Source organism: Erinaceus europaeus, chromosome 10 (assembly GCF_950295315.1).
Source record: "Erinaceus europaeus chromosome 10, mEriEur2.1, whole genome shotgun sequence".
NCBI lineage: Eukaryota > Metazoa > Chordata > Mammalia > Eulipotyphla > Erinaceidae > Erinaceus > Erinaceus europaeus.
In genome coordinates this window covers 100903616-100928582 of record NC_080171.1, presented here as the reverse complement: position 1 = coordinate 100928582, position 24967 = coordinate 100903616, and the positions used below count along the sequence as shown (strand labels likewise).

General features: G+C 43.2%; 1 protein-coding gene and 1 pseudogene across 2 annotated transcripts in view; one reads left to right on the top strand and one right to left on the bottom strand.

Moving 5' to 3' along the window:
* GLE1 (GLE1 RNA export mediator) overlaps positions 1-24967 on the bottom strand; it is a 57521-nt gene that overhangs the window by 9389 nt on the left and 23165 nt on the right. Inside the window, exons 4-13 of one of the 2 annotated variants that reach the window (XM_007527061.3) lie at positions 22718-22866; positions 22342-22402; positions 21861-22115; positions 18321-18552; positions 15315-15427; positions 14221-14290; positions 6711-6853; positions 6423-6613; positions 3138-3267; positions 1085-1189 (exon numbers count right to left, since the gene is read on the bottom strand). In XM_007527061.3, the coding sequence (XP_007527123.1) occupies positions 1085-1189; positions 3138-3267; positions 6423-6613; positions 6711-6853; positions 14221-14290; positions 15315-15427; positions 18321-18552; positions 21861-22115; positions 22342-22402; positions 22718-22866 (1449 nt within the window). The remainder of the gene's footprint in view (positions 1-1084; positions 1190-3137; positions 3268-6422; positions 6614-6710; positions 6854-14220; positions 14291-15314; positions 15428-18320; positions 18553-21860; positions 22116-22341; positions 22403-22717; positions 22867-24967) is intronic. The other variant, XM_060200281.1, reaches the window with a different exon arrangement.
* On the top strand, positions 11001-11089 carry LOC132541132 (small nucleolar RNA SNORA17; annotated as a pseudogene).

Below are 24967 nucleotides of genomic sequence, written 5' to 3'. Positions count from 1 at the left end.
TCCTATCCAACAACGACAACATTAATAACAACAACAATAACTATGACAACAATGCAAAACAACAAGGGCAACAAAAGGGAAAATAAATAAATATAAAAAAAATTTTAAAAGAAAATAGTCATTTATAAAGAATTCCAAGTAGCCAGATATTTCAGAAAACCAGGAAGTAGAAATGGAACTTCTTGTTAAAAAAAGAAAGAAATTGAACTTAATTAATCATAGGTATATCTTAGAGAGATTATTTTATTAAAATTTTTAATATAATAAATAAATAATAAAGAATGCCACAAACATATATATTTGTTTGCTTTCCAATGCATAACAAAAACATATACACAGCAGTCTATTAAAAACATGCTGTTGGGGCTGGGTGGTGGTGCATCTGGGTGAGCGCACATATTATAGTGCACAAGGACCCGGGTTCAAACCCCTGGTCCCCACCTGCAGGGGAAAAGCTTTGCAAGTGGTGAAGCAGGTTTGCAAGTGTCTCTCTGTTTGTCTCTTTCCCTCTCTATCTCCCCTCCTATCAATTTCTGGCTGTCTCTATCCAATAAATAAATAAATAAAATAATAATAAAAAACATGCTGTTAAAAATTCATATCTTAATTAAAAATTACTTTATTGCTAAAAAAAAAAAAAAGAAGCTAGCCCTCAGTGCCAGCATGATGCCACTGCTCCTGGCAATTATTTTTTACTTTCTGATAGAGGGTGAGAAGCAGAGCTAGGGACAGGAGAGAAGGGAAGACACTGTAGCACTGCTCCTTAAACTTCCCCAACTGGACTGAATTCTGCTGTCTCCTCTCTCCTCTCCTTTTCTCTTCCTTCCTTCCAGAGCACTGCTCAGCTTTGGCTATAGTGGCAACAGTTTTCTCTTGTTTGTATTGAGAAGATATCTATGAAGAGAAGGAAAGTACATGGGAAGGAAAATCAAACGGTAAGTTTTGTCTTAGGACTGAGACTGGACTCTAACGTGTTTGTTCACCATCAGTATCCATTGCTATACTGCTTCCCTGCTCATGTTATGCGATGGTCAAGACTGTCTCAGACATTGGCTCTTTCGTGTGTGGTAATTGCATTACATACCTCTAAGAAGTCAAAGAGGAAGGTGGCTGTCAAACATGGCACTGGGTCCATGTTTAATATCTGTGCCAACCAACGCCAACCATGATGTAAACCATGAGGGTGACTCTGGGAGGAGAGAAACTTGGTTATAATTTGATTTCACTTTATTTACAGATTTAAACTCCAAGGTTAAAACATGAAGAAGAAAAAACAAACAAATAAACTCCAAGGTTTTCACATAATCTTTACTGAGTGGATATGAGCTGAGCTCCCATATTATCTAACCCAAGGACATGCCACCGGGCAGAAATGACCTAAGCCTAGCAAATTCAGTTTGCCACGAGTTGCAACATGTTGGTACCTACTCTTTTCTTTCCCTCTCTCCCTCCTTTCTCCTTACCAGAATACTGCTCAGCTCTCTAGCTTATGGTGGTGGTGTAGGGGACTGAACCTGGGACTTGAGCCCCATCATGCTACCTACCCTGGCCTACACTTATACTTTCTTTACATGTCTATCAGCTTCTGCAGGGCCAGCGATTAGTGTTTTTCTTACTACCAGGGTTATCTTGGGTTCAGTGCCTGTGTGATTCCACTGCTCCAGGCAGACTTTTTTATTTACTGTTTATTTATTTATTTATTATTATCTTTTCCTTTTTTTTTCCTCCAGGGTTATTGCTGGGCTTGGTGCCTGCACCATGAATCCACCACTCCTGGAGGCCATTTTTCCTCCCTTTTTGTTGCCCTTGTTGTTGTAGCCTCGTTGTGGTTATTATTATTGCCATTGTTGATGTTGTTCGTTGTTGGATAGGACAGAGAGAAATGGAGAGAGGAGGGGAAGACAGAGAGGGGGAGAGAAAGATAGACACCTGCAGACCTGCTTCACCGCCTGTGAAGCGACTCCCCTGCAGGTGGAGAGCCGGGGGCTCAAACCGGGATCCTTACGACGGTCCTTGCGCTTTGCGCCACATGCACTTAACCCACTGCGTCACCGCCCGACCCCCCTTACTGTTTACTTTTAATTCCTCTAGACAGAGAACGCAAAAGAGAGATAGAAAGGAAGTATGAGGGGGTCGGGCGGTAGAGCAGCGGGTTAAGCGCATGTGGTTTCTTCTTCTTCTAGCGTTTGCCCTTCTTCCGTAGCCAGTCAACAGCATCAGGTTGAGCCTGATGTAAAGTTTCGAGACCTCCTTTGAATCTGGAGAGGTGGCAGCCGTTGACTATGTGGGTCATAGTCTGTCTGTAGCCGCAGGGGCAGTTCAGGTCGTCTCTGGCTCCCCAGCGATGGAACATAGCGGCGCACCGGCCATGGCCTGTTCGATAGCGACTGAGCGCATGTGGTGCAAAGTGCAAGCACTGGTGTAAGGATCCCGGTTCAAGCCCCTGGGGCTTCCCACCTGCAGGGGAGTCGCTTTACAGGCGGTGAAGCAGGTCTGCAGGTGTCTATCTTTCTCTCCCCCTCTGTCTTCCCCTCCTCTCTCCATTTCTCTCTGTCCTATCCAACAACAAACAACATCAACAATAATAATAACCACAACAAGGCTACAACAAGGGCAACAAAAGGGGGAAAAATGGCCTCCAGGAGCAGTGGATTCATAGTGCAGGAACTGAGCCTCAGCAATAACCCTGGAGGCAAAAAAAAAAAAAAAAGACAGTGAAAGAGAAACATGCTTCTCCCCTATGGGTGCTTCCGTATGATTGCCCAAGGCTTGAACCCAGGTCCTCAAACAGTAAATTAGATACAAAAATATTTTACTAAAGGAAAAAAAAAATTTTTTTCTTTGCCACCAGAAGTAACAGGGGGTGGGGGGTGGTCAGTGCCTACATGACTCTACTGCTCTGGCTGGCCTTTTTTTTTTCAGAGAGTGAAAGGCAGAGAGAAAAAAAGAGAAGAATTGAGAGGGAAGGAAAATAGAAAGGGAGAGAAAGACAGCTGCAGCACTGCTTCCCTGTTCATAAATTGTCCCTCCCCACCCACCACCTTTCAGTAGGAGGTTGGGGGCTTGAACCGGGTCCTTGAGCATAGTAGTATGTGTGCTCTACTCAGTGTGCTACTGCCTAGACCCGCCTTCTCTACCTCTTGTGGGTTTCCATATGGCCACCGGGTCTGGATGATGGCAGCATAGAGGCGGATCATTCCAGACATGCGTTTCATAAAGGCATGTTGCTGCTCCACTATGGAATCCTTCACTTCAAAACCAAGCATCCTATATGGGAAGAAAAGTCATTGTGGTAAGGCCAAGGTGAAGGAGACAAATACAAAATTATTTTTTATGAGCTAAAAATAACAAAGTATTATTATAAGTACATTATTATATGTTAATATATCTCTAAAATGTTCTATTTACAAAACACTTACACCTAACATCAAAACTGTGCTTCACGTAAACCTTACCAGGTAAACTCACAAGAAGTAAAAGGATATTATCATTCCTGCTTATCTTATTTATTTATTTTTTTACAAACTACTATTTTACTGTTGACTGTAAAGCATTAATCCATTAATTATATATACCACACATTTATTAGTCATTTATCTGTTGCTGGGCATTGTGGGTTCCTTCCAAATTCAGGCTATGACAAACTGTTGCTGTGAACTTTGGAGTGCATTACTTAATTTCTAAAAATATTTATTTTCCCATTTGTTGTCCTTGTTGTTTTTCATTGTTGTTATAGTTATTATTGTTGTTGTTACTGATGTTGTCATTGTTAGATAGGACAGAAAGAAATAGAGAGAGGAGGGGAAGACAGAGAGGGAGGAAGACAGACACCTGCAGACCTGCTTCACCGCTTGTGAAGCCACTCCTCTGTAGGTGGGGAACCGGGGGCTCGAACCAGGATCTTTATGCCAGTCCTTGTGCTTGGCGCCACATGAGCTTAACCCTCTGCGCTACCGCCCGACTCCCTTATCTTAATTTTTTTTTTAAGTATTTTTTTCCCTTTATTGGGGAATTAATGTTTTCCATTCGACAGTAAATACAATAGTTTGTATACAAATGTTTCTCAGTTTTCCATATAACAATACAACCCCCACTAGGTCCTCTTTCATCCTGTTCTAGGACCTGTACTCTCCCCTCCCCCATCACCACAGGCTCTTTTACTTTGGTGCAATAACTTACCTTAATTTAAAAAAAATTGTTATTAGTGATTTAATGATTATCAAAATTATAAGATAACAGGGTATAGTTCCACACAATTCCCACACCAGAGTTCCATGTCCCATCCCCTCCATTGGAAGATTCCCTATTCTTTATCCCTTTCTGGGAGTATGAACCAATTCTCTTTAATATTCTTTATTTATTATTGGTATAGACAGAGAAATTGGTTGGAAGGGGGAGATAGAGAGGGAAAGAAACTCCTGCAGACCTGCTTCACCAAATGTGAAGCTTTCCCCCTGTAGGGAGGGGTCAGGAGTTTGAACCCAGGTCACTGTAATGTGAGCGCTTAACCAGGTGCACCACTGTCTGGCCCCTGGACCAAAAAAAAAAAAATTATTTATTCCCTTTTGTTGCTCTTGTTTTATTGTTGTTGTTATTGATGCTGTCATTGTTGGATAGGACATAGAGACATAGAGAGAGCAGGGGAAGACAGAGTAGGAGGGGAAGACACACCTACAGACCTGCTTCACCACCTGTGAAGCGACTCCCCTGTAGGTGGGGAATTGGGGCTTGAACTGGGATCCTTACGCTGGTTTTTGCGCTTTGCATCACCTGTGCTTAACCCGCTGCGCTACGGCCTGACTCCCTTTTTTCTTTTTTTGAACAACTTTCTTTTTCTTTTTAAAAAAATTTTAATTATTTAAAAAAATATTTAATTAACTTATTTATTAATAAGTAACAGGAGGAGAGAGAAAGAGCCAGACATCACTCTGGTACATGTGCTGCCAGGGATTGTACTGAGGACCTCATGGTTGAGAGTCTGATGCTTTAGCCACTGCGCCACCTCCTGGACCACATCCCTTTTTCTTGTTAAAAAGAATTTATTTATTTATTTATGAGAAAGATAAGAGGAGAGAGAAAAAGAATCAGATATCACTCTGGTACATGTGCTGCCGAGGATGAACTCAGGACTTTGTGGTTGAGAATCCAATGCTTTATCCACAATGTCATCTCCCAGACCACTGGACCAAAATTCTTTATGGGGTACAGAAGGTGGGAAGCCTGGTTTCTATAATTGTTTCTTCACTGGACATGGATGTATTTTAATATTATTATTATTAAAAAAATTTTAGTTGGTAGGACAGAGAGATATCGAGAGGGGGGAGGGAGATTGAAAGATATCTGCAGAGTCAGGCAGTAGTGCAGCAGGTTAAGCGCAGGCGGCGCAAAGCACAAGGACCAGCATAAGGATACCAGTTTGAGCCCCTGGCTCACCACCTGCAGGGGAGTCGCTTCACAAGCGGTGAAGTAGGTCTGCAGGTGTCTTATCTTTCTCTCCCCATCTTCCCCTCCTCTCTCCATTTCTCTCTGTCCTATCCAATAATGACGACATCAACAATAATACCTACAACAATAAAAACAACAAAAGAGAATAAATATTAAAAAAAAGATTTTAAAAAAAAAGAAAGACATCCGCAGCACTGTTTGACCACTTGTGAAGTTTTCCCCTTGCAGATGGGGGCCAGGGGTTTGAACCAGTGTCCTTGCACACGGTAATGCTTGTGTTCAACCAGGTGTGCCACTGCCTGACCTTCACTTCCATTTATAAATAAGGAAACTTTTACGTTCAAAGAGGTTATGTGATATACCCATTTTTGCAAAGTTAGGATAAAAATACTAATAATCGGGAGTTGGGCGGTAGCGCAACAGGTTAAGCGCACGTGGCGCAAAGTGCAAGGACTGGTCTGAGGATCCTGGTTCAAGCCCCGACTCCCCACCTGCAGGGGAGTCACTTCACAGGCGGTGAAGCAGGTCTGCAGGTGTCTGTCTTTCTCTCTCCCTCTCTCCATTGCTTTCTGTCCTATATGAAAATGACATCAATAACTACAATAAAAACAAGGGCAACAAAAAGGAAATACAAAGTACATAAGAAAAGCCTGGGGAGTCAGGTGGTACTGCTGCGGGTTAAAGTCCACGTGGCGCGAAGTGCAAAGACCAGCATAAGGATCCCGGTTTGAGCCCCTGGCTCCCCACCTTCAGGGGAGTCGCTTCACAGGTGGTAAAGCAGGTCTGCAGGTGTCTATCTTTTTCTCCCCCTCTCTGTCTTCCCATCTCTCTCAATTTCTTTCTGTCCTATCCAACGACAGCAACAACAATAATAACCACAACAATGATAAAAAAAAAAAAAGCCTGAAAGAGAAAAATGAATCCCAATTCTATTTCATCTTTAATCCTAAAGACAGTGAGTAAGAAAGCAACTTTACTTCTGATACTCTTCCATGGTCATTCCCTCCTTCAAAGTTGGGTAGAAAGGCACAGAGTAAGGACACTTCTTATGTAGCTGAGCAAGAACAAGGTCCCCCACTCTGGGGTAGAATTCCCAGATCCCAGACACTACTGCCGCGATGGGGAACACTGCTTCATAATGGGAGCCTGCTTCCACCTCTGCTTGTTTCTGAGAACACAGAAAGGGCAACATTTTTAATACTCAAAAAAGGCTTAAATATGTACTAGCCTCTATTTTCCACACCTCTGGTAACCAGGTTTCTTACCACAAAATTCTCTGCCAGTTTGTACTGGACAAAGTCCAGGCCATAAGGACTGAGTGAGATAGACACAGAGCGTCCAACAAATTGAACAGGCTTTCCAGCAAGCAGGTTGTGAATCTTGTCAAAGACTTCCTTCAGACTTGAGCCTGGGTAAATCAGAGATTACGTCAGTTAAGAGATACAATAGTGGGGTTGCAGAAATAGCATAATGGTTTCAAAGAGACTCTCCTGCCTGAGGCCCCCACTGTCCCAGATTCTAAGACCCACCCCCTGTTGGATAGTATGCCAGCTCCCCCTGGCTTCTGCTTAACCATAGGGATAGATTTAATCCCATTCAAAGCTTTGGTCTATTTACATAAATCACTTTTACATTTACATAAAGCACTCCAGGGCATTGGTAGTTCAGTGATAGGATTCTCGCCTGCTCTGCCCCCTCCTTGTCACACTCTGATTTTCACCAGTCACTTTTCTCTCCACCCTCTCTATGTCACATCCTGTTTCCACCCTACTTGGCAAGTATATATAAAGACAGCATTGTGAGTTTTAGAATACCTTGAGTTTAGCTTAGCTCGTCTTAGATCGTGCTGCGTCCTGCATGAATAAAGAGATACTGCCTACAGCTCAACCATGAGTACCTGGTTGTCTGTTACCCGCCCGTGAAGCCAGCCTGGCGAAAACAACATAACCCGTCGAAAACAACAACCCCCATCTCCACCTCCCACGACCATAAGCCAGAGCTGAGCAGTGCTCTGGTAAAAAACTAAATAATAGAGAGTCAGGCAGTAGCTCAGCGGGTTAAGCGCACATGGTGCAAAGCGCAAGGACCGGCGTTAAGGATCCCGATTTGAGCCCCTGGCTCCCCACCTGCAGGGGAGTTGCTTCACAGGCGGTGAAGCAGGTCTGCAGGTGTCTATCTTTCTCTCCCCCTCTCTGTCTTCCCTTCCTCTCTCCATTTCTCTGTTTTATCCAACAACAGCAGCAATGACAACAACAATTATAACTACAACAATAAAATAACAAAGGCAACAAGAGGGAATAAATAAATATTAAAATAAATAAATAAATAAATAAATTTTTTTGGCTGTAGGGCAGGGGTAGATAGCATAATGGTTATGTAGAGACTCTCATGCCTCAGACTCCAAAGTCCCAGATTCAATCCTTTGCACAACTACAAGCCAGAGTTTAGCAGTGCTCTGGGAAAAATCAAACAAAACCCAACAAAGATATAACTGCGAGGCTCAGGTCCCAGGTTCAATCTCCAGCACCACAAAGCATAGTTGAGCAGTGAGTGCTTTTGTTAAAATAAATTGTGGGTCTTCTCCGAACAGCAGCTCTTCTATCATAGCCCCTCATCTCCTGCAAACGGATGCCTGTGCCACGTTCCTCTCCTCCACCCCCACCTTGATCAGGAGCACCTCTCAGCTGCTAAATGGATTACTGCTATTATGCTGAACTAAATGGAGACTATGACAAATGTCATTCAGTAGCTTGGAAGCCCCATATCTCCTGACCTTGCTTATTCCTAGCTGTAGCTTCTAAAACAATACCAATTAAGGGAGCCAAGTTCACTGGCTGCCTCTGAGTCTGAAACTGGAATTTGGAAGTCTCATTACTGGTTATGCCGAGGACCTTTCTCTGAAGCAAGAGCTCTACTCCTACACTCATCTGAGCTTTGCCCTCTCAGATACCTCTGCTCTTTTTATTATATTTATTTTATTTAAATTTTTTATTTCTTTATTTATTGGATAGAGACAGCCAGAAATCAAGAGGGAAAGGGGGGGTGGTAGAGAGGGAGAGAAACAGAGAGACACCTGCAGCCCTGCTTCACCATTCATAAAGCTTTCCCCATGCAGGTGAGAACCGGGGGCTCGAGCCTGGGTCCTTGCACACTATACACGTGTGTTCAACCAGGTATGCCACCACCTGGCTCCTTATTGTATTTTAATTTTTATTTTTTAAAATTTATTTATTTTCCCTTTTGTTGCCCTTGCTATTTTTAAAAATTTTTTAGAAACTTTATTTATTATATAGACTGCCCAATTTTAACCTATTCTTTTTTTAAAAAAATATTTATTCCCTTTTGTTGCCCTTGTTTTATTGTTGTTGTTATTGATGTCATCGTTGTTGGATAGGACAGAGAGAAATGGAGAGAAGAGGGGAAGACAGAGAGAGGGAGAGAAAGATAGACACCTGCTGACCTGCTTCACTGCCTGTGAAGGGACTCCCCTACAGGTAGGGAGCCGGGGGCTCAAACAGGGATCCTCACACTGGTCCTTGTGCTTTGCGCCACTTGCGCTTAATCTGACTTCCAAAAGCTTTATTTTTTCCCCTTTTGTTGCCCTTGTTTATAGTCGTTGTTGTTGTTGTTATTGCTGTCGTTGTTGTTGGATAGGGCAGAGAGAAATGGAGAGAGGAGGGGAAGACAGGGGAGAGAAAGATAGACACCTGCCGACCTGCTTCACCGCTTGTGAAGCAACTCACCTACAGGTGGGGAGCCAGGGGCCTTGCTGTAGTAGTTTTATTATTATTATTGTTGTTGTTGCTACTGATGTTGTTGCTGTTGAATATGACAGAGAGAAATGGAGAGAGAAGGGCAAGAAAGAGAGGAGAGAAAGACAGACACCTGCAGACCTGCTTTACCACCTGTGAAGCGACATCCCTGCAGGTGGGAAGCTGGGGGCTGGAACCGGGATCCTTTTGCCGGTCCTTGCGCTTTGCACCATGTGCGCTTAACCCACTGCACTACCACCCGACTCCCTCATCTTATTTTTAATGAGAGAGAGAGATACAGAGAGAAAGACCAGAGCACTGCTTAGTTCTAACTTATGGTGGGGCTGAGGACTGAACCTGGGACCTAAGAGCCTGAGGCATGAAAGTCTTTTGCATTATCATTATGCTCTTTCCCCAGCATCTTATCTTCTCTTCTCTTCTCTTCTTTTTTTCCCTTCCCTAATGGTGGACTTTCTCATCCTCTTTGCAATATGAAGGAATTATCTCCACATCTAAGTTATTTCTCCCATGTCTCCTCAGCCCTTTTCTTATACCTCCCATCCTTTTGAAAAGTGGTGACTCGGGGTTTTACAGAGAAGACAAATAATTACTAATAAGATAAAACAACAACAGGCTGGGAGATGGTGAGTGAAGAAAATGCTGGACTTACAAATATGAGGTCCCAAGTTCGATACTGGTATTACATATGCCAGTATGTAATAGTGATGCTCTGGTTTGCTTGCTCTCTCTCTAGTAAATAATAATTAAATAAAGAAATATACAATTATTGGGGTTGAAAGATGGCTCAGCAAGAGAGTGAATGCCTTGCATGTGTGAGATCCTGGGTTTGATACCTCTCACCACATTAGAGCAATAAAGACAAAACAAGTAGAACTTCACTGATGACCAACTGTACTTTATGTGCCCTTTCTGTGTCTTTCATTTAAAAATAAAATAAACTGTGGCTGAATAAACATATAAGGTTTCTCTGTAAATTCAGCTGTATAGCTTTTCAGAAATTCTAAATAGAAAGTCAAAATACTGATGCAACAAAATATGACAATTGGGAGTTGGGCGGTAGTGCAGTGGGTTAAGTGCATGTGCCACGAAGCACAAGGACCGGCTTAAGGATCCTGGTTCCAGCCCCTGGCTCCCAACCTGCAGGAATGGTGAAGCAGGTCTACAGGTGTCTTTCTCTCTCCGCCCCCCATCTACCCTTCTCTCTCCATTTCTCTCTGTCCTATCCAACAACAACATCATCAATAACAACAATAATAACTACAACAATAAAACAAGAAGGGCAACAAAAGGGAATAAATATTTTAAAAACATGACAATCAAATACATACTGTATGGAATGAAAAAGCACATATGACATAGTATTTCCTTTTATTTTTTATATTTATTTATTTTTAAATATTTTATTTATTTCATTAATGAGAGGGATAGGAGAGAAAGAACCAGACATCACTCCCGGTACATGTGCTCCCGGGGATTGAACTCAGGACCTCATGCTTGAGAGATCAACATTTTATCCACTGCACCACCTCCTGGACCATGTATATTGCTTGCTTTCTTTCTTTCTTTCTTTCTTTCTTCCTTATTACTAGAGCACTACTCAGCTCTGGCTTATGGTGGTGCAAGGGATTGAACCTGGGGCTTTGGAGCCTCAAGCATGAAAGTCTCTTTGTACATAACCATTATGCTATCAACCCCTGCCCTTTCATTTATTTATTTTTAAAGTTTTCTTTTGTTTGGTAAGACAGAGAAATTGAGAGGAGAGAGTGAGATAGAGATACCTTCAGTGCCCCTAGAGGTGTTACAGATGTGACTGTTGTGTCATGTGTGTCATTAGGTGGCTCTGACTTGTGAACAACTGGGTGGTTGATAGTATGACACTCAACCTAACACACACACACATCCCGCCCTTAATGTGTATTTACTGGCAACCTGAACCCTGTTGAGTAAAAGCTCTAATTCTTTCTTAGTTCTTGCCTGCCCTCAAATCTTGAGGTGACCCTATGACCTGAAGACTGTCGCTCGTCCATGTTTGGTGAAGAGTGACGGCTCATCATTCAAGGGGAAGGTGACCCCTAGTCTGTGATGATGACCTTATGGAGCAACACCTTCAGCACTGTTTCACTGCTTGTGAAGCTCCCCCCTGCAGATGGGGACTGGAGGCTTGAACCTGGGTCCTTGTGCATGATAATGTGTATGCTCAACTGGCTATGCCACTGCCTGGCCTCGTGACATAGTACTATTTTAGAGAGCTTTCTTATTTAGGGATGAAAGAATTCCGTGACATTGGAGGCCTGTAGTTCATTTCAGCATGTGCAAGGCCCTGGGTTTGAGCCTTGGCACCACATGCGAGCACATGAAGACTCATGGACAGCAAAGCCATGCTGTGATACAGAGACAAACTCTTGTTCTGAATTTCCCTGTTCTCTCTCTTTCATAAAATGAAAACAAACAACAACAACAACAAATCACCCTGTGGGACTCTTTATGATGGTATTATATATGTATGAGGGATGAGACATCATTAAAAATTAATTTTCTTTTTTTATTTCTTTATTGGGGAATTAATGTTTTACATTCCACAGTAAATACAATAGTTTGTACATGCATAACATTCCCCAGTTTCCCATTTAACAATACAACCCCCACTAGATCTCCTCTGTCATCCTTCTTGGACCTGTGTTCTCCCCACCCACCCACCCCCACCCCAGAGTCTTTTACTTTGGTGAAAAATTAATTTTCTTTCCACCAGAGTAATTATAACTAAGGCTTGGTGCTTGCATGATAAATCTATTGGCTCCTGGTGGCCCCACCTCCTTTTTTTTTTTTTTCACTTGATAAGACAAAAAGAAAATTGAAAGGGGAGGGAAAGACAGAAAGAGAAACACCTGCATCACTGCTGGTAATGATTCCCTCCGCCCCTGCAGGTGGGGGCTGGGGGCTTGAAGCCAGCCAGGTTCCTTGTGCTTAGAAAGTGGGTACTCAACTAGGTGCACCACTGCCCAGTCCCATGGCCTAATCTTAAAAAATGGGGGCAGAAAGTGAGGTGGGAGGAAGATTGCTCATCTTTCACTTTACATGTGAAAAGATATGGGTTTATGCCTCCAGCCACCACGTGGGAGCACCACACAAAGTGGAAGCTTCATGAACTATAGTGAGTGTTCATGAGTGTTGTAGTTATCGTTCCTCATCCTCTTTTTGTCTCTTAGTCTCTTTCTCTTCTTCTCTAACCCGATGAGCTACCGCCCAACTCCCCCTAACAACCTTTCTTAGGAAGAAAAGCAAGGTGCAGAGTTGAGACTTGGACAGCTATTTATTTTCTTGACTAGAGCACTGCTCAGCTCTGGCTTTTGGTGGTGATGGAGAGTGACCAATATGGAAGTCTTAAACAAGAAAAAGAGACAGAGGAAGATTCAGTAGTATTTACAACAGCAGCCAAGAAAATGGCTCAAGCTGGTGGAATGCAGGACACAGACACCTCGTGTGCTAGTTCAGTCCTTGGCAACATATGTGCTGCAATGGTGGAATCAACTTCTCTTTCTCTCTCATGGTAAGCTTGTTATCACATGAAACAAACAAACCAAAAAAAGAAGATAAAGAATCAATAGCAACATTTTAGGATGGAAGTGACTCAAGTATGTTTAGAGGGAAAGGAGCCTGTAAAAGGGAATACAGAATACTTTGGCAGAAAACAAAAGAGAAAGGAGATACATGATGTGGCAGTTTTAAAGTGGAGGGACTCAAGTTGGAGATAGAAGAGTAAATATGGGCTTGAAGTTCACTGCATCCCTTGAAACAGGAGACCGGTTAAGTGAAAGGAGAAAAGACAATGATAAGTTCAGCTGTGTGTGTGTGTTGGGGGAGGAGACAGGTATCTGAGAAGCTCACCCCTGATGTCTTGATTTTCCTGATGAAGGGGGACTTGAGACTATCTGCTGTTAACTGAGAAGTAAAGAGGGAGGATGAGCTGAGGACAGGGTAAAGATGTGGAGTGACTGTTGAGTTAATTTCTTCCCTGTAGCTGTTGCATTTAAAGAATGGCATTTTAAACTTTGGAAAGTGACTTGTTTACTAATACCATGCCCTGTTCCAGAGAAACATTCTAGCATCATCAAAGTGCTATGTAAGCTCTGACATATAACTTCTTCAGTCATGTTTTCAATCACGACTTTCAAATTCAGGTAAGAGCTTTTCTGAATAACATAATTAATGTATGGCTTTATTTTTTTTAAAAAATCAATGAACACTTATTTCCTTCTATATACAAACAGAAATCTAGAATGTGGGATGGTAGCGCAACAGGTTATGGGCACGTGGTGCGAAGCCAAGGACTGGTGTAAGGATCTCAGTTCAAGCCCCCACTTCTCCATCTGCAGGGGGGTCTCTTCACAGGTGGTGAAGCAGGTCTGCAGGTGTCTATCTTTCTCTCCCCCCTTTCTTCCCCATCTCTCTCCTTTTCTCTGTCCTATCCAAGAACAACGGCATCAATAGCAATAACAATAACAACAATATTTTAAAAAGGGCAACAAAAGGGAAAATAAATATTAAAAAAAATTTAAAAAAGATAAAAATCTAGAATTCATGTAACCTGGTCTGTCAATACTTGTTCAAACATAGTCTGCGTATAAGGGACTTTGCAGCTAAGTAGATATGGAGTCTTAAAAACATCACAATGAAAAAAAAAAATCACAATAAAGTTAGGAGAAAAATAAATATATATATATATTGCCTCTAGAGTTATCCCTGGGGCTTGGTGCCTGCACTACAAATCCACTGCTCCTGGAAGCCACCTTTTTTCCATTGTTGTCAGATAGAACAGAGAGAAACAGAGAGGGGGAGACCTGCTTCACTATTTGCAAAGTGACCCCCCCCCCCCGGAAGGTGGGAAGCTGGGACTCTTGTGCTAGTCCTTGTGCTTCGTACTATGTACACTTAATCTGGTGCGATAGCACTCCCCCGCCCCCCCCACCCCCCAAGAACTATATTCTTAACTGCTCTCACTTACCTGCAACACCAGAGATTTGGCTCACTGGAGTGGTGGCAGCCTTCGTGAGGTCATTCTTTACCTTTTTGACCTTTCAGTAGAGAACAATAAGGCAGATAGTGATTTTTAAAAAAAATATATTTATTTATTCATTTATTTATTTATTTGTTCCCTTTTGTTGCCCTTGTTGTTTTATTGTTGTAGTTATTGGTGTTATTGATATTAGATAGGACAGAGAGAAATGGAGAGAGGAGGGGAAGACAGAGAGGGGGAGAGGAAGACAGATACCTGCAGACCTGCAGGTGGGGAGATGGGGGCTAGAACTGGGATCCTTACACTGTTCCTTGGGCTTTGCACCACCAGTGCTTAACCCGCTGCGCTACCGCCCAACTCCCGTGATTTTTTTTTTTAAGAATTAAAAATATATATATTCATTTGGTAGAACAGAGAGAAACTGGAGGGAAAGAGGAGTAGAGAGGGAGAGAGAGGGTGGGGGTAGATAGTATAATGATTATGTAAAAGAGACTCTCATTTCTGAGACTCCAAAGTTCCAGGTTTAATCCCCCCCACACACACAAGCCAGAGCTCAGTAGTGCTCTGGTTAAAAAAAAAGAAATTGGGGCTGGGCAGTAGCACACTTGGTTGAGCACACATTACAATGTACAAGGATCCAGGTTCAAGCCCCCAGTTCCCACCCACAGGGGGAAAGCTTTGCAAGTGGTGAAGCAGTGCTGTAGGTGTCTCTCTGTCTGTCTATCTCTCTCTCTGTCACCCTCTTCCTTTCTCAAGCTCTGGCTATCTCTATCCAATAAATAAATAAAGATAATTTAAAAAAATTTAAAAAAAGGGGGACGAGAGAGAGAGAGAAAGAGGCACTTGCAGCACTTGCTTCAACGCTTGTGAAGCTTCCTCCGTGCAGATAAGGACTGGGAACTTGAATCTGTCTTCGTTCCCTGTAATGTGTGCTCTCAGCAGTTGCGCCACCATCCATACCCCAGCAGAGAGGGTTTTAAAAGACACATTTAGAATCATGAAATGTGACATGTAAACATTATTTCTTTTGGAAACAATGCTGTTTAGAGCACTACCATGCCCTGGTATTCACTCCTCCCTACCTGAAGGTCTTTGCTGCTGGTCAGTTCCTTAAAAGACAACATACACCGACTGGAGGCTTCCTGAAGTTGCTGGTACCACTGCATGGTACTGTCCTGCACAGTCACCCGCAGGTCTAAAGAATACGAGAGGCTTTACTAATAGGATTTACTGAAAGCTTAAAAGTAAGCACTGTACACAAGGACCAGTGTTAGAATCTTGGTTTGAGCCCCGGCTCCCCACCTGCAGGGGAGTCGCTTCACAGGCGGTGAAGCAGGTCTGCAGGTGTCTATCTTTCTCTCCCTCTCTCTGTCTTCCCCTCCTCTCTCCATTTCTGTCTGTCCTATTCAACAACAATAACATCAACAATAATAACTACAACAATAAAACACAAGGGCAACAAAAGGGAATAAATATTTTAAAAAGCACTGTATGTACAAACTATTGTATTTACTGTTGAATGTAAAACATTAATTCCCCAATAAAGCAATAAAAAAGTAAGCACTGTTCTAATTACCTTACATCTAGATGCATTAAGTGCTTTTTTTTTAAAAAAAATTTTTTTATTATCTTTACTTATTGGATAGACACATTCAGAAATCGAGAGGGTAGGGGAGATAGAGAGGGAGAGAGACAGAGAGATACCTGCAGCCCTGCTTCACCACTTGCAAAGCTTTCCTTCTGCAGGTGGGGACCGGGGACTCGAACCCAGGTCCTTGTGTGCACTGTAACATGTGCGCTCAACCAGGTGCGCCACCCGGCCCCTGCATGAAGTGCTTTTATTGTCACACTAAACCTATGAAGTAGATAATATTTTCATTTTATAGACAAGGAAACAGGCAAAAGATTAAGTCATTTGCAAAAGTCACATTGCTGGAGACAGAAACGGCAGATTCCTGCTGATCTGCTCCAAAGTCAGAATTCTCAATCATACTAAACTAATTCTTCTGCATACTGAATAAACATTTATTTTGTACAAATTAATTGCAGACACTCTACAGAGTGGCTCTGGAGATGACACAGTGTATAAAGTATTGGAATTTCAAGCATGAGGTCTCAAGTCTGATTTCTGATATCACATGTGCCAGAGTGATGATGATCTGGCTCCTTCTGTCCTCTGTCTTCCCTCCCATTAATAAATACACTCACTACTCCCTACCGGCAGGGCTCTGCTTCACAAAAGATGAAGCAGGCCTGCAGGTGTCTATCTTCCTCTCTGTCTCCCCCACTCCCCTCTCTGTCCTATCCAATAAAATGGAAAAAATGGCCACCAGGAACAATGGATTCATAGTACCAGCACCGAGCCAGTGATAACTCCTGGGGTCAAAAATAAATATGTAAGTTGAGAGAGAGAGAGGGGGGGGGAAGCTAAACTCAGACTCCAAATTAATGAAGAACAACTTTTATTTAAAATTTATTTTCCCTTTTGTTGCCTTTTTGTTTTTGTTGTCGTCATTGTTGGATAGGACAGAGAGAAATGGAGAAGACAGAGAGAGGGAGAGAAAGATAAGACACTGACAGACCTGCTTCACCACCTGTGAACCGACTCCCCTGCAAGTGGGGAGCAGGGGCTCAAACCGAGATCCTTACGCCGGTCCTTGTGCTTTGTGCCATGTGTGCTTAACCCACTGTGCTACCGTTTGAATCCTTTCTTTTTTTTTTTCAATTCTTACCAGAGTACTACATAGATATGGCATGTGGTGGTATGGGAGGTGAGGAATGAATCTGGGACTTTAGAGCCTAAAGTATGAAGAAGTTTGCATAACCATTACGCTAATACCTCTTCTATGATCAAAAGCAATTCTCTCTCTCTCTCTCTTTTTTTTTTTTTACCAGAGCACTGTTCTGCTCTGGCTTATGGAGGTGCAGGGGACTGAACCTGGGACTTTGGAGCCTCAGGCATGAGAGTCTCTTTGCATAACCATTACACTATCTACCTTCACCCTAAAACCATTCTCTACAAGTACTGAATGTTACATCATGTGAAATGAAAGAAGTAGCTAAATTGTCCTGTAATTAACACAATATTCAAAACACATTGTTTGATAGACTGTGAGATGGATCACTCAGTATCACAAACTTTAAAAAATATGTATGTATTTTTGGAGGCTGGGTGGCAGCGCAGCAGGTTAAGCACACATGGCATGAAGTGCAAGTGCAGGTGTAAGTAAGGATCCTGGTTCCAACCTCCAGTTCCCCACCAGCAGGGGGTGGGGTCGCTTCACAAGTGGTGAAGCGGGTCTGCAGGTGTCTATCTTTCTCTCCTCCTGTCAATTTCTCTGTCCTATCCAACAACAGCAGCAGCAGCAGCAAGAACAATAATAATAGCAACAACAACAACAATAACAGTGACACCACTACTACAAACAATGGTTAAAAAGATGGCCATCAGGAGCAGTGGCTTCGTAATATTAGGCACTGAGCCCCAGAGATAACTCTGGAGGCAAAAAAAAAAAAACACATGAGAGAAGAGAACCAAGAGGCAAGACTATGGCACACCTGGTTAAGCACAGGCATTACAGTGCACAAGGAACTGGGTTCAAGCCTCTGCTCCCCCACCTGTGTGATGGTGAAGCAGGACTACAGGTGTCTCTGTCTCTTTCCCTTCTCTATCTCTTCCTCCCCTCTCAATTTCTCTCTGTGTCTTATGAATAATAAATAAATAAATATGAAAAATAGATTGAAAAGAAGACGAGAGAACCAGAGCATAATCTTGCACCTGCTATGCCAGGACCTAAACTCAGGGTTTCATACGTAAGAGTCATCTATCCATTCTACCCTTTGTTACACCTTCCAGTATATCTGCAACAGGAAAGTCACATAAGCAGCAGAGCAGTGCTGTGGTGTTTCTTCACTGTCTAAAGCAAAAAGAAAAAGAAAAAAAGAACCCATCGGGAGTGAAAGAATCCTGCAGGTATATGGAGCCACAGCAATAACCCTGGCGGGAAAAAAAAAAAAAAAATTCTTGTTTCTCTTGACATCCTAGAACTAACACCGAGTGAAATGACTTTACTGACACCAGAACCCACCTTCATTCATTTTCCCTCCTTGGCCCTGACTGGGAACTGAGGGTTCTTTACGGAGCTCTGACCGTTGCTTTATCTGTGATTCTTGTAGTTTCACCCGAGCCTCTTCTTCATCCTGCCTGTGCTTGTTTTCACAGGCCTTGGTGACTTCCTGCTGCAAGTTTGTGAGGAGGTTCCGCATTTCCTGCAGAGTTCTCTCAGCCACAGCTTGATCTTCTGCTGTGGGAAAGCCATTCTGTCAAAGTGACAAAGGTAGACCTTGAGAGACTTTTCCCGGGGGACAGGCGGTGGCTCAGCGGGTTAAGCGCACATGGTGCAAAGTGCAAAAACCAGTGCAAGGATCCCGGTTTGAGCCCCCAGCTCCCCACCTGCAGGAGGGTCGCCTGACAAGTGGTGAAGCAGGTCTGCAGGTGTCTGTCTTTCTCTCCCCAACTCTGTCTTCCCCTCCTCTCTCAATTTTTCTCTGTCCTATCCAACAACATCAATAACAAGAACAATAATAACCACAACAATGATAAAATAACAAGGGTAACAAAATGGGAGAAAAATAGCCTCTAGGAGCCAGTGGACTCGTGGTGCAGGGACTGAGCCCCAGCAATAACCCTGGAGGCAAAAAAAAAAAAAAAAAGAGATTTTTCCCTAGATACCAGTAGGGATGAATTACATCTCACACAAATCAATACCTTTCAAGAATTGGAATGGCTGCACTAGTGAAGTGGCCACTTTCAACCAGCTGTTACCTATTGTCTTCATGTTCTCTTAAAGGTAATAGAAATTGCCATTACGTGGTCCAGGAGGTGGTGCAGTACAGTTTGCACCCCACCAAGTGAGTCATCTCCTGGTCTCCCATAATTTTAATCTTTTTTTAAAAATAATTTTAATCTTTTTGTTAGCTCTCTTTATACATAATCTACCCACACACTAATTTGAAATGATACCCTTATATTACCTATAAACTGTCTTATTCTGGGCTTGCTAATCTGTTTTCCTAATCTTGTAATCTGTACCTAGGCAAGAAGAAACTATTTTTTTTCTTTTTTACCAAAGCACTGCTTAGCTCTGGTTTATGATGGTGCAGGGAATTGAACCTGGGACCTTTGAGCCTCAAGTGTGAGGATCTCTTTGCATAACCATTATGCACCCACCCTCTGCCCAAGAAGAAACTAGTTTTTTTGTTCTTTCTAACTTTTGTTGCCCTTGTTATTTTATTGTTGTAGTTGTTACTGATGTCATCATTGTTGGACAGAACAGAGAGAAATGGAGAGAGGGGGAGTCAGGCGGTAGCACAGTGGGTTAAGCGCAGGTGGCACAAAATGCAAGGACTGGCGTAAGGATCCCAGTTCAAGCCCCCAGCTCCCCACCTGCAGGGGAGTCAATTCACAAGCAGTGAAGCAGGTCTGCAGGTGTCTATCTTTCTCTCCCCCTCTCTGTCTTCCCCTCCTCTCTCCATTTCTCTCTGTCCTATCCAACAACGATGACATCAATAACAACAATACAAGGGCCACAAAAAGGAATAAATAAATAAGTAAAATTTAAAAAATGAAGAAGAAAAAAAGAGAGAAATGGAGAGAGGAGGGGAAGACAGAGAGGAGGAGAGAAAGACAGACACCTGCAGACCTGCTTCACCGCCTGTGAAGCGACCCCCCTGCAGGTGGGGAGCCGGGGGCTCGAACTGGGATCCTTACGCCAGTCCTTGCGCTTTGTGCCACCTGTGCTTAATCCACTGCACTACCAACCGACTCCTTCTCTCCCTCTTTCTATCTCCCCCTCCGTTGTCAATTGCTCTCTGTCCTATCTCATAAAAATTAGAAAGATGGGAGTCGGGCAGTGGTGCAGCAGGTTAAGCACACGTGGCACAAAGTGCAAGGACCGGCGTAAGGATCCTGGTTCGAGCCCCCGGCTCCCCACCTGCAGGGGAGTCACTTCACAAGTGGTGAAGCAGGTCTGCACGTGTCTGTCTTTCTCTCCCCCTGTCTTCCCCTCCTCTCTCCATTTCTCTCTGTCCTATCCAACCACAACGACATCAATAACCACAACAATGTTGAACAACAAGAGCAACAAAAGGTAAAATAAATAAATAAAGCTTTAAAAAAATTAGAAAGAATATGGGAGTCAGGGAGTCTCTCTGTCCTATCGAACAACAATGACATCAATAACAACAACAATAATAACTGCAACAATAAAATAACAAGGGCAACAAAAGGGAGTAAATAAATACAAAAAAAAATTTTTAAAGGGAGGGGAGAAAGGCAGACACCTGCACACCTGCTTCAGTACTAGTATCGCGTAACCCCTTCTGCAGGAGGGATGCGGGGATCAAACCTGGGTCCTTGCACTTCAGTGTACTTGACTGGGTGCACCACTACCTGACCCCCACTATTTTAACTACAGTGTTAAAAAGGTGTTTCTCGGGGGGCTTGGCGGTGGCACACTGGGTAAAAAAAAACATGTTATTGTGTTCCAGGATCCAGATTTAAAACCCCTGGGCCCTGCCAGTGAGGAGGAAGTTTCACAAGTGGTGAAGTAATATAGCAAGTGTCTTTCTTTGCCTCTCTTCTCAATAGTTTTTTACGTTCTATAAAATAAAAAGGGAAAAAAATGGCCACCAGGCACAGTTGAGGAAGGAAAGCAGCTAAGTAGCTGGGAGGTTAGAAAAACCTTGGACTCTGAAGTGTGAGGTCCTGAAATCAATCCCTGGTACTACACATACCGCAATAATGCTCCAATTCTCATTCTTCCCCCGCTCCCATAGTAGTTTTAAAAAGCTGGGATTTAAGAGATTGCTTACTTGGTAAACCATATTATTTATTTATTTATTTATTTATTTATTGTATTGCTTTTTGTTTCCCTTGTGTTTTCTTGTTGTAGTTACTATTGTTGTTATTGATGTCGTCATTGTTGGATAGGACAGAGAGAAATGGAGGGAGGAGGGGAAGACAGGGGGGGGAGAGAAAGATAGATACCTGCAGACCTATTTCATCGCTTTTGAAGCAACACCCCTGCAGGTGGGGAGCCAGGGGCTTGAACCAGGATCCTTACACAGGACCTTGGGCTTTGTGTCACGTGTGCTTAGCCTGCTACACTACCACCCGACTCCCGAACCAAACAATTTAACATGCACATGTAACTAAGTTCATGCACTCAGTGACACAGGAACACCTAAACAGGGAAATCTCTCTCTCTCTTTCACCCTTTGTCTGAACAACAACAAAAAAATTCACCAGTTGTTGAAATCACACAGGCATGAAAGCCCCAATGATAACCTCAGAGGCAAAAACAAACAAACAAAACAAAACAAAACACCTGTGGTCCGGGAGGTGGCACAGTGGATAAAGCACTGGATTCTCAAGCATGAGATCCTGGGGCCAATCCCCGGCAGCACATGTGCCAGAGTGATGTCTGGTTCTTTCTCTCTCTCTCCTCCTTTCTCATGAATGAATAAATAAAAATCTTTAAAAAAAAAAAAAAACACACTAAACTTTGTAAAGTTCTCCATTTTAAAATTCCCAAGAGAGCACACAGTCCCTCTGAAGATGCACCTACCTCAGAAGTGGCCCGAATGATCCCAGAGATGAAGCCACACAACTGATTGCCTCGGGTCCGGAAGGCAGAGAGGTCAATCTTCAGCAGTTCTTCCTGCTGGTCAGAAGAGTCCAGCTGCTGGTTGAGGTGCAGCATCTCCTCCTGCAGGGTATAGAGGCTCCGCAGGCGGATCTGGCCCTCTTCCTTCCGGAGTCGCTCCTGCTCTACTTGCTTCAAGCGCTGTTGCTCAGCCTCCCGCAATTTCAGGTTGAGAATCTACAAGAAGGGCCGGTAAGTTAAGTCTCCTTCTATGTTCCTCAAGTTCTGTGGATGCTATACATATTCACAATGAAATGAAAGCAAGAAAAGATTGTTCAAGGCCAGTCACAAAGAGGTCTGGTGCAGGCCAGATCCTCTGTGACTGTGTAAGAAGCAACCTTCTGGCAGGTTATATAGCTAGACCTTGAGACCTTCACATGGATTTGCCCAGGTACTGACTGACCTTTGCTCTGTGACGATGTTCAGCTTTCAGCTTCTCCTGGTGCCCTAGTGCTTCTCTGGAGCTGAATGAAAAGTGGCAGGAAGGAACAGTCAGGGATACTTCTTATATTGTCTTACCTACCTAAATGCCTCTGTTTTGTGTGATAATGGCCATCTTTCCAAGGCTGGCCATTCTTCCAGATTATTAGCTTCACTGGCTATTTTACGTTCATATTTAAGGAGTCCCAACACATTATCCTTGGGTTTCCTTTTGGGAAAGAGTTCTAGTTACTTAAAGGACCTCAGGCAAGTAAGTTCTGTGCTCTGGTAGGCTGTGTCATTTCCCTGGCCCCAGGTTGCTCTTATTAATATGCCCAGTAAAATTCTAGGAGACTTGCCTCTTTTCCATTACTTCCTGTAAGTCCTGGAATTCTTTGTGGTTTTTTAGTTCCTTCATTTCATCAAACCGCTTCAACTGTTCAGATGCCATTTCAGAAAGGACTCGCACCTTTCTCTCATGTTCTTCTTGCCACTGCCGTAGGCCCTCCTGAAAAGGATCAACATGTGTTCCTGGGGCTCTACTGCCACCTTGCACATTTATTCCCATGCCAATCCCTTAACTCAAGTATTCAGGCCTTGGAATCACCTGCTTACTTTTAAGGACCTTTTCTTGTCACCTCTCTTTTGGGATGATCTTTAAACTTAGCTCTTTTGCAAAGCTCTTCTGATGTGTCCCAAACCATTTATGTCATTCCATTAGCTGGGACTGAACCAACAGAATCAATTAGTCTTGTTTTAGGCTTAAATTCTATGTTTTTTATTTTTTATTTTTATTATCTTTTATTTATTGGATAGAGACAGAAATCAAGAGGGAAGGGGGTGATAGAGGCAGAGAGAGAGACAGAGAGAGACACCTGCAACACTGCTTCACCACTCGGAAAGCTTTCCTCCTGCAAGTGGGGACTGGGGGCTCGAACCCAGGTCCTTGAGCATTGTAACGTGCACTCAACCAGGTGTACCACCACTCAACCCCCATTCTGTGTGTTCTTATAAGGGCTTCAGGGTGTTTTACATAAACCTTTATTCTAGGGCAGGGGTAGACAGCATAATGGTTATGCAAATAGACTCTTATGCACGAGGCGCCAAAGTTTCAGGTCAATCTCCTGCACCACTATAAGCCAGAGCTGAACAGTGCTCTGGTAAAAAAAAAAAAAGATAACATTTACCCTAACTTTACAGATACCTAAGCACATTCATATTGAATACTTTGCTTCAAGTTATCTCTGCTTGACACACACACTCTCACTTAATCAGAGCTTTGCTGGGGATTGAACCTGGAAACTTTGGTAGATTCTGCTTGACTTTTCAAAGAGTTTCAAAAAAAATCATCACTGACAGTATATTGCACCAAAGTGAAGAACTCTGGGTTGGGGGACTTAGCATAATAGTTATGAAAAGAGACTTTCATGCCTTAGGCTTCAAAGTTCCAGGTTTAATCCTCTGTACTACCATAAGCCAGAGCTGAACAGTCCTCTAGTAAAAAGAAAAAGAAAAGCAAAAGACAACTCTGGGGGGAGGGGGCTTCTCAGGTCCTGGCAGAGGTGGTGGAAGAGGACCTAGGCTAGGGGCAAGATTTTTTTCCCATATATATATATATATGTTTTTTTTTTTTTTTTTTTTCTCCAGGGTTATTGCTGGGCTCGGTGCCTGCACCATGAATCCACTGCTCCTGGAGGCCATTTTTCCCCCTTTTCGTTGCCCTAGTTGTTGCAGCCTCATTGCGGTTATTATTGCCATTGTTGACGTTGCTTTGTTGTTGGATAGGACAGAGAGAAATGGAGAGAGGAGGGGAAGACACAGAGAGAGGGGGAGGGAAAGATAGACACCTGCAGACCTGCTTCACCGCCTGTGAAGCGACTCCCCTGCAGGTGGGGAGCCAGGGGATCGAACCAGGATCCTTACGCCGGTCCCTGCGCTTTGCACCACGTGCGCTTAACCCACTGCGCCACCGCCCGACCCCCTTTTCCATATTTTTTAAAATATTTATTTATTTTTCCTTTTGCTGCCCTTGTCATTATTGTTGTTGTAGTTATTACTGTTGTTACTGATGTCTTCGTTGTTGGATAGGACAGAGAGAAATGGAGAGAGGAGGGGATGACAAAGAAAGGGAGAGAAAGAGACCTGCAGACCTGCTTCACCGCCTATGAAGAGACCCTCCTGCAAGTGGGGAGCCAGAGGCCTGAACCAGTATCCTTCCGCCGGTCCTTGCACTTTGTGCCATGTGCACTTAACCCACTGTTCTACCGCCTATTTTTGAGAAAACTTTTCAGAGCAAATTTTCACATGTACAAACAAGTGTATTTACTGTAAACCATTAACCCCCCACCCCAATTAAAAAAAATTTTTTTTTGTCACTAATGGGAAAGCTGGAGAGAACCAGAGCATCGCTCTAGCACATGCTGTGCTGGAGATAAATCTTAGGTCCTCACGTTTGACAGCCCAACATGTCATCCACTGTGCCACCTACCAGAACTGCTGCTTGCTTTTTTTAAAATACTGTTAATAGGTTATGAACCATGGCTCTTATGCATGTGGTATATTGTTGCTGAGCAATCTCCTTGGCACACAGTTTCTATTTTGTTAAAGAT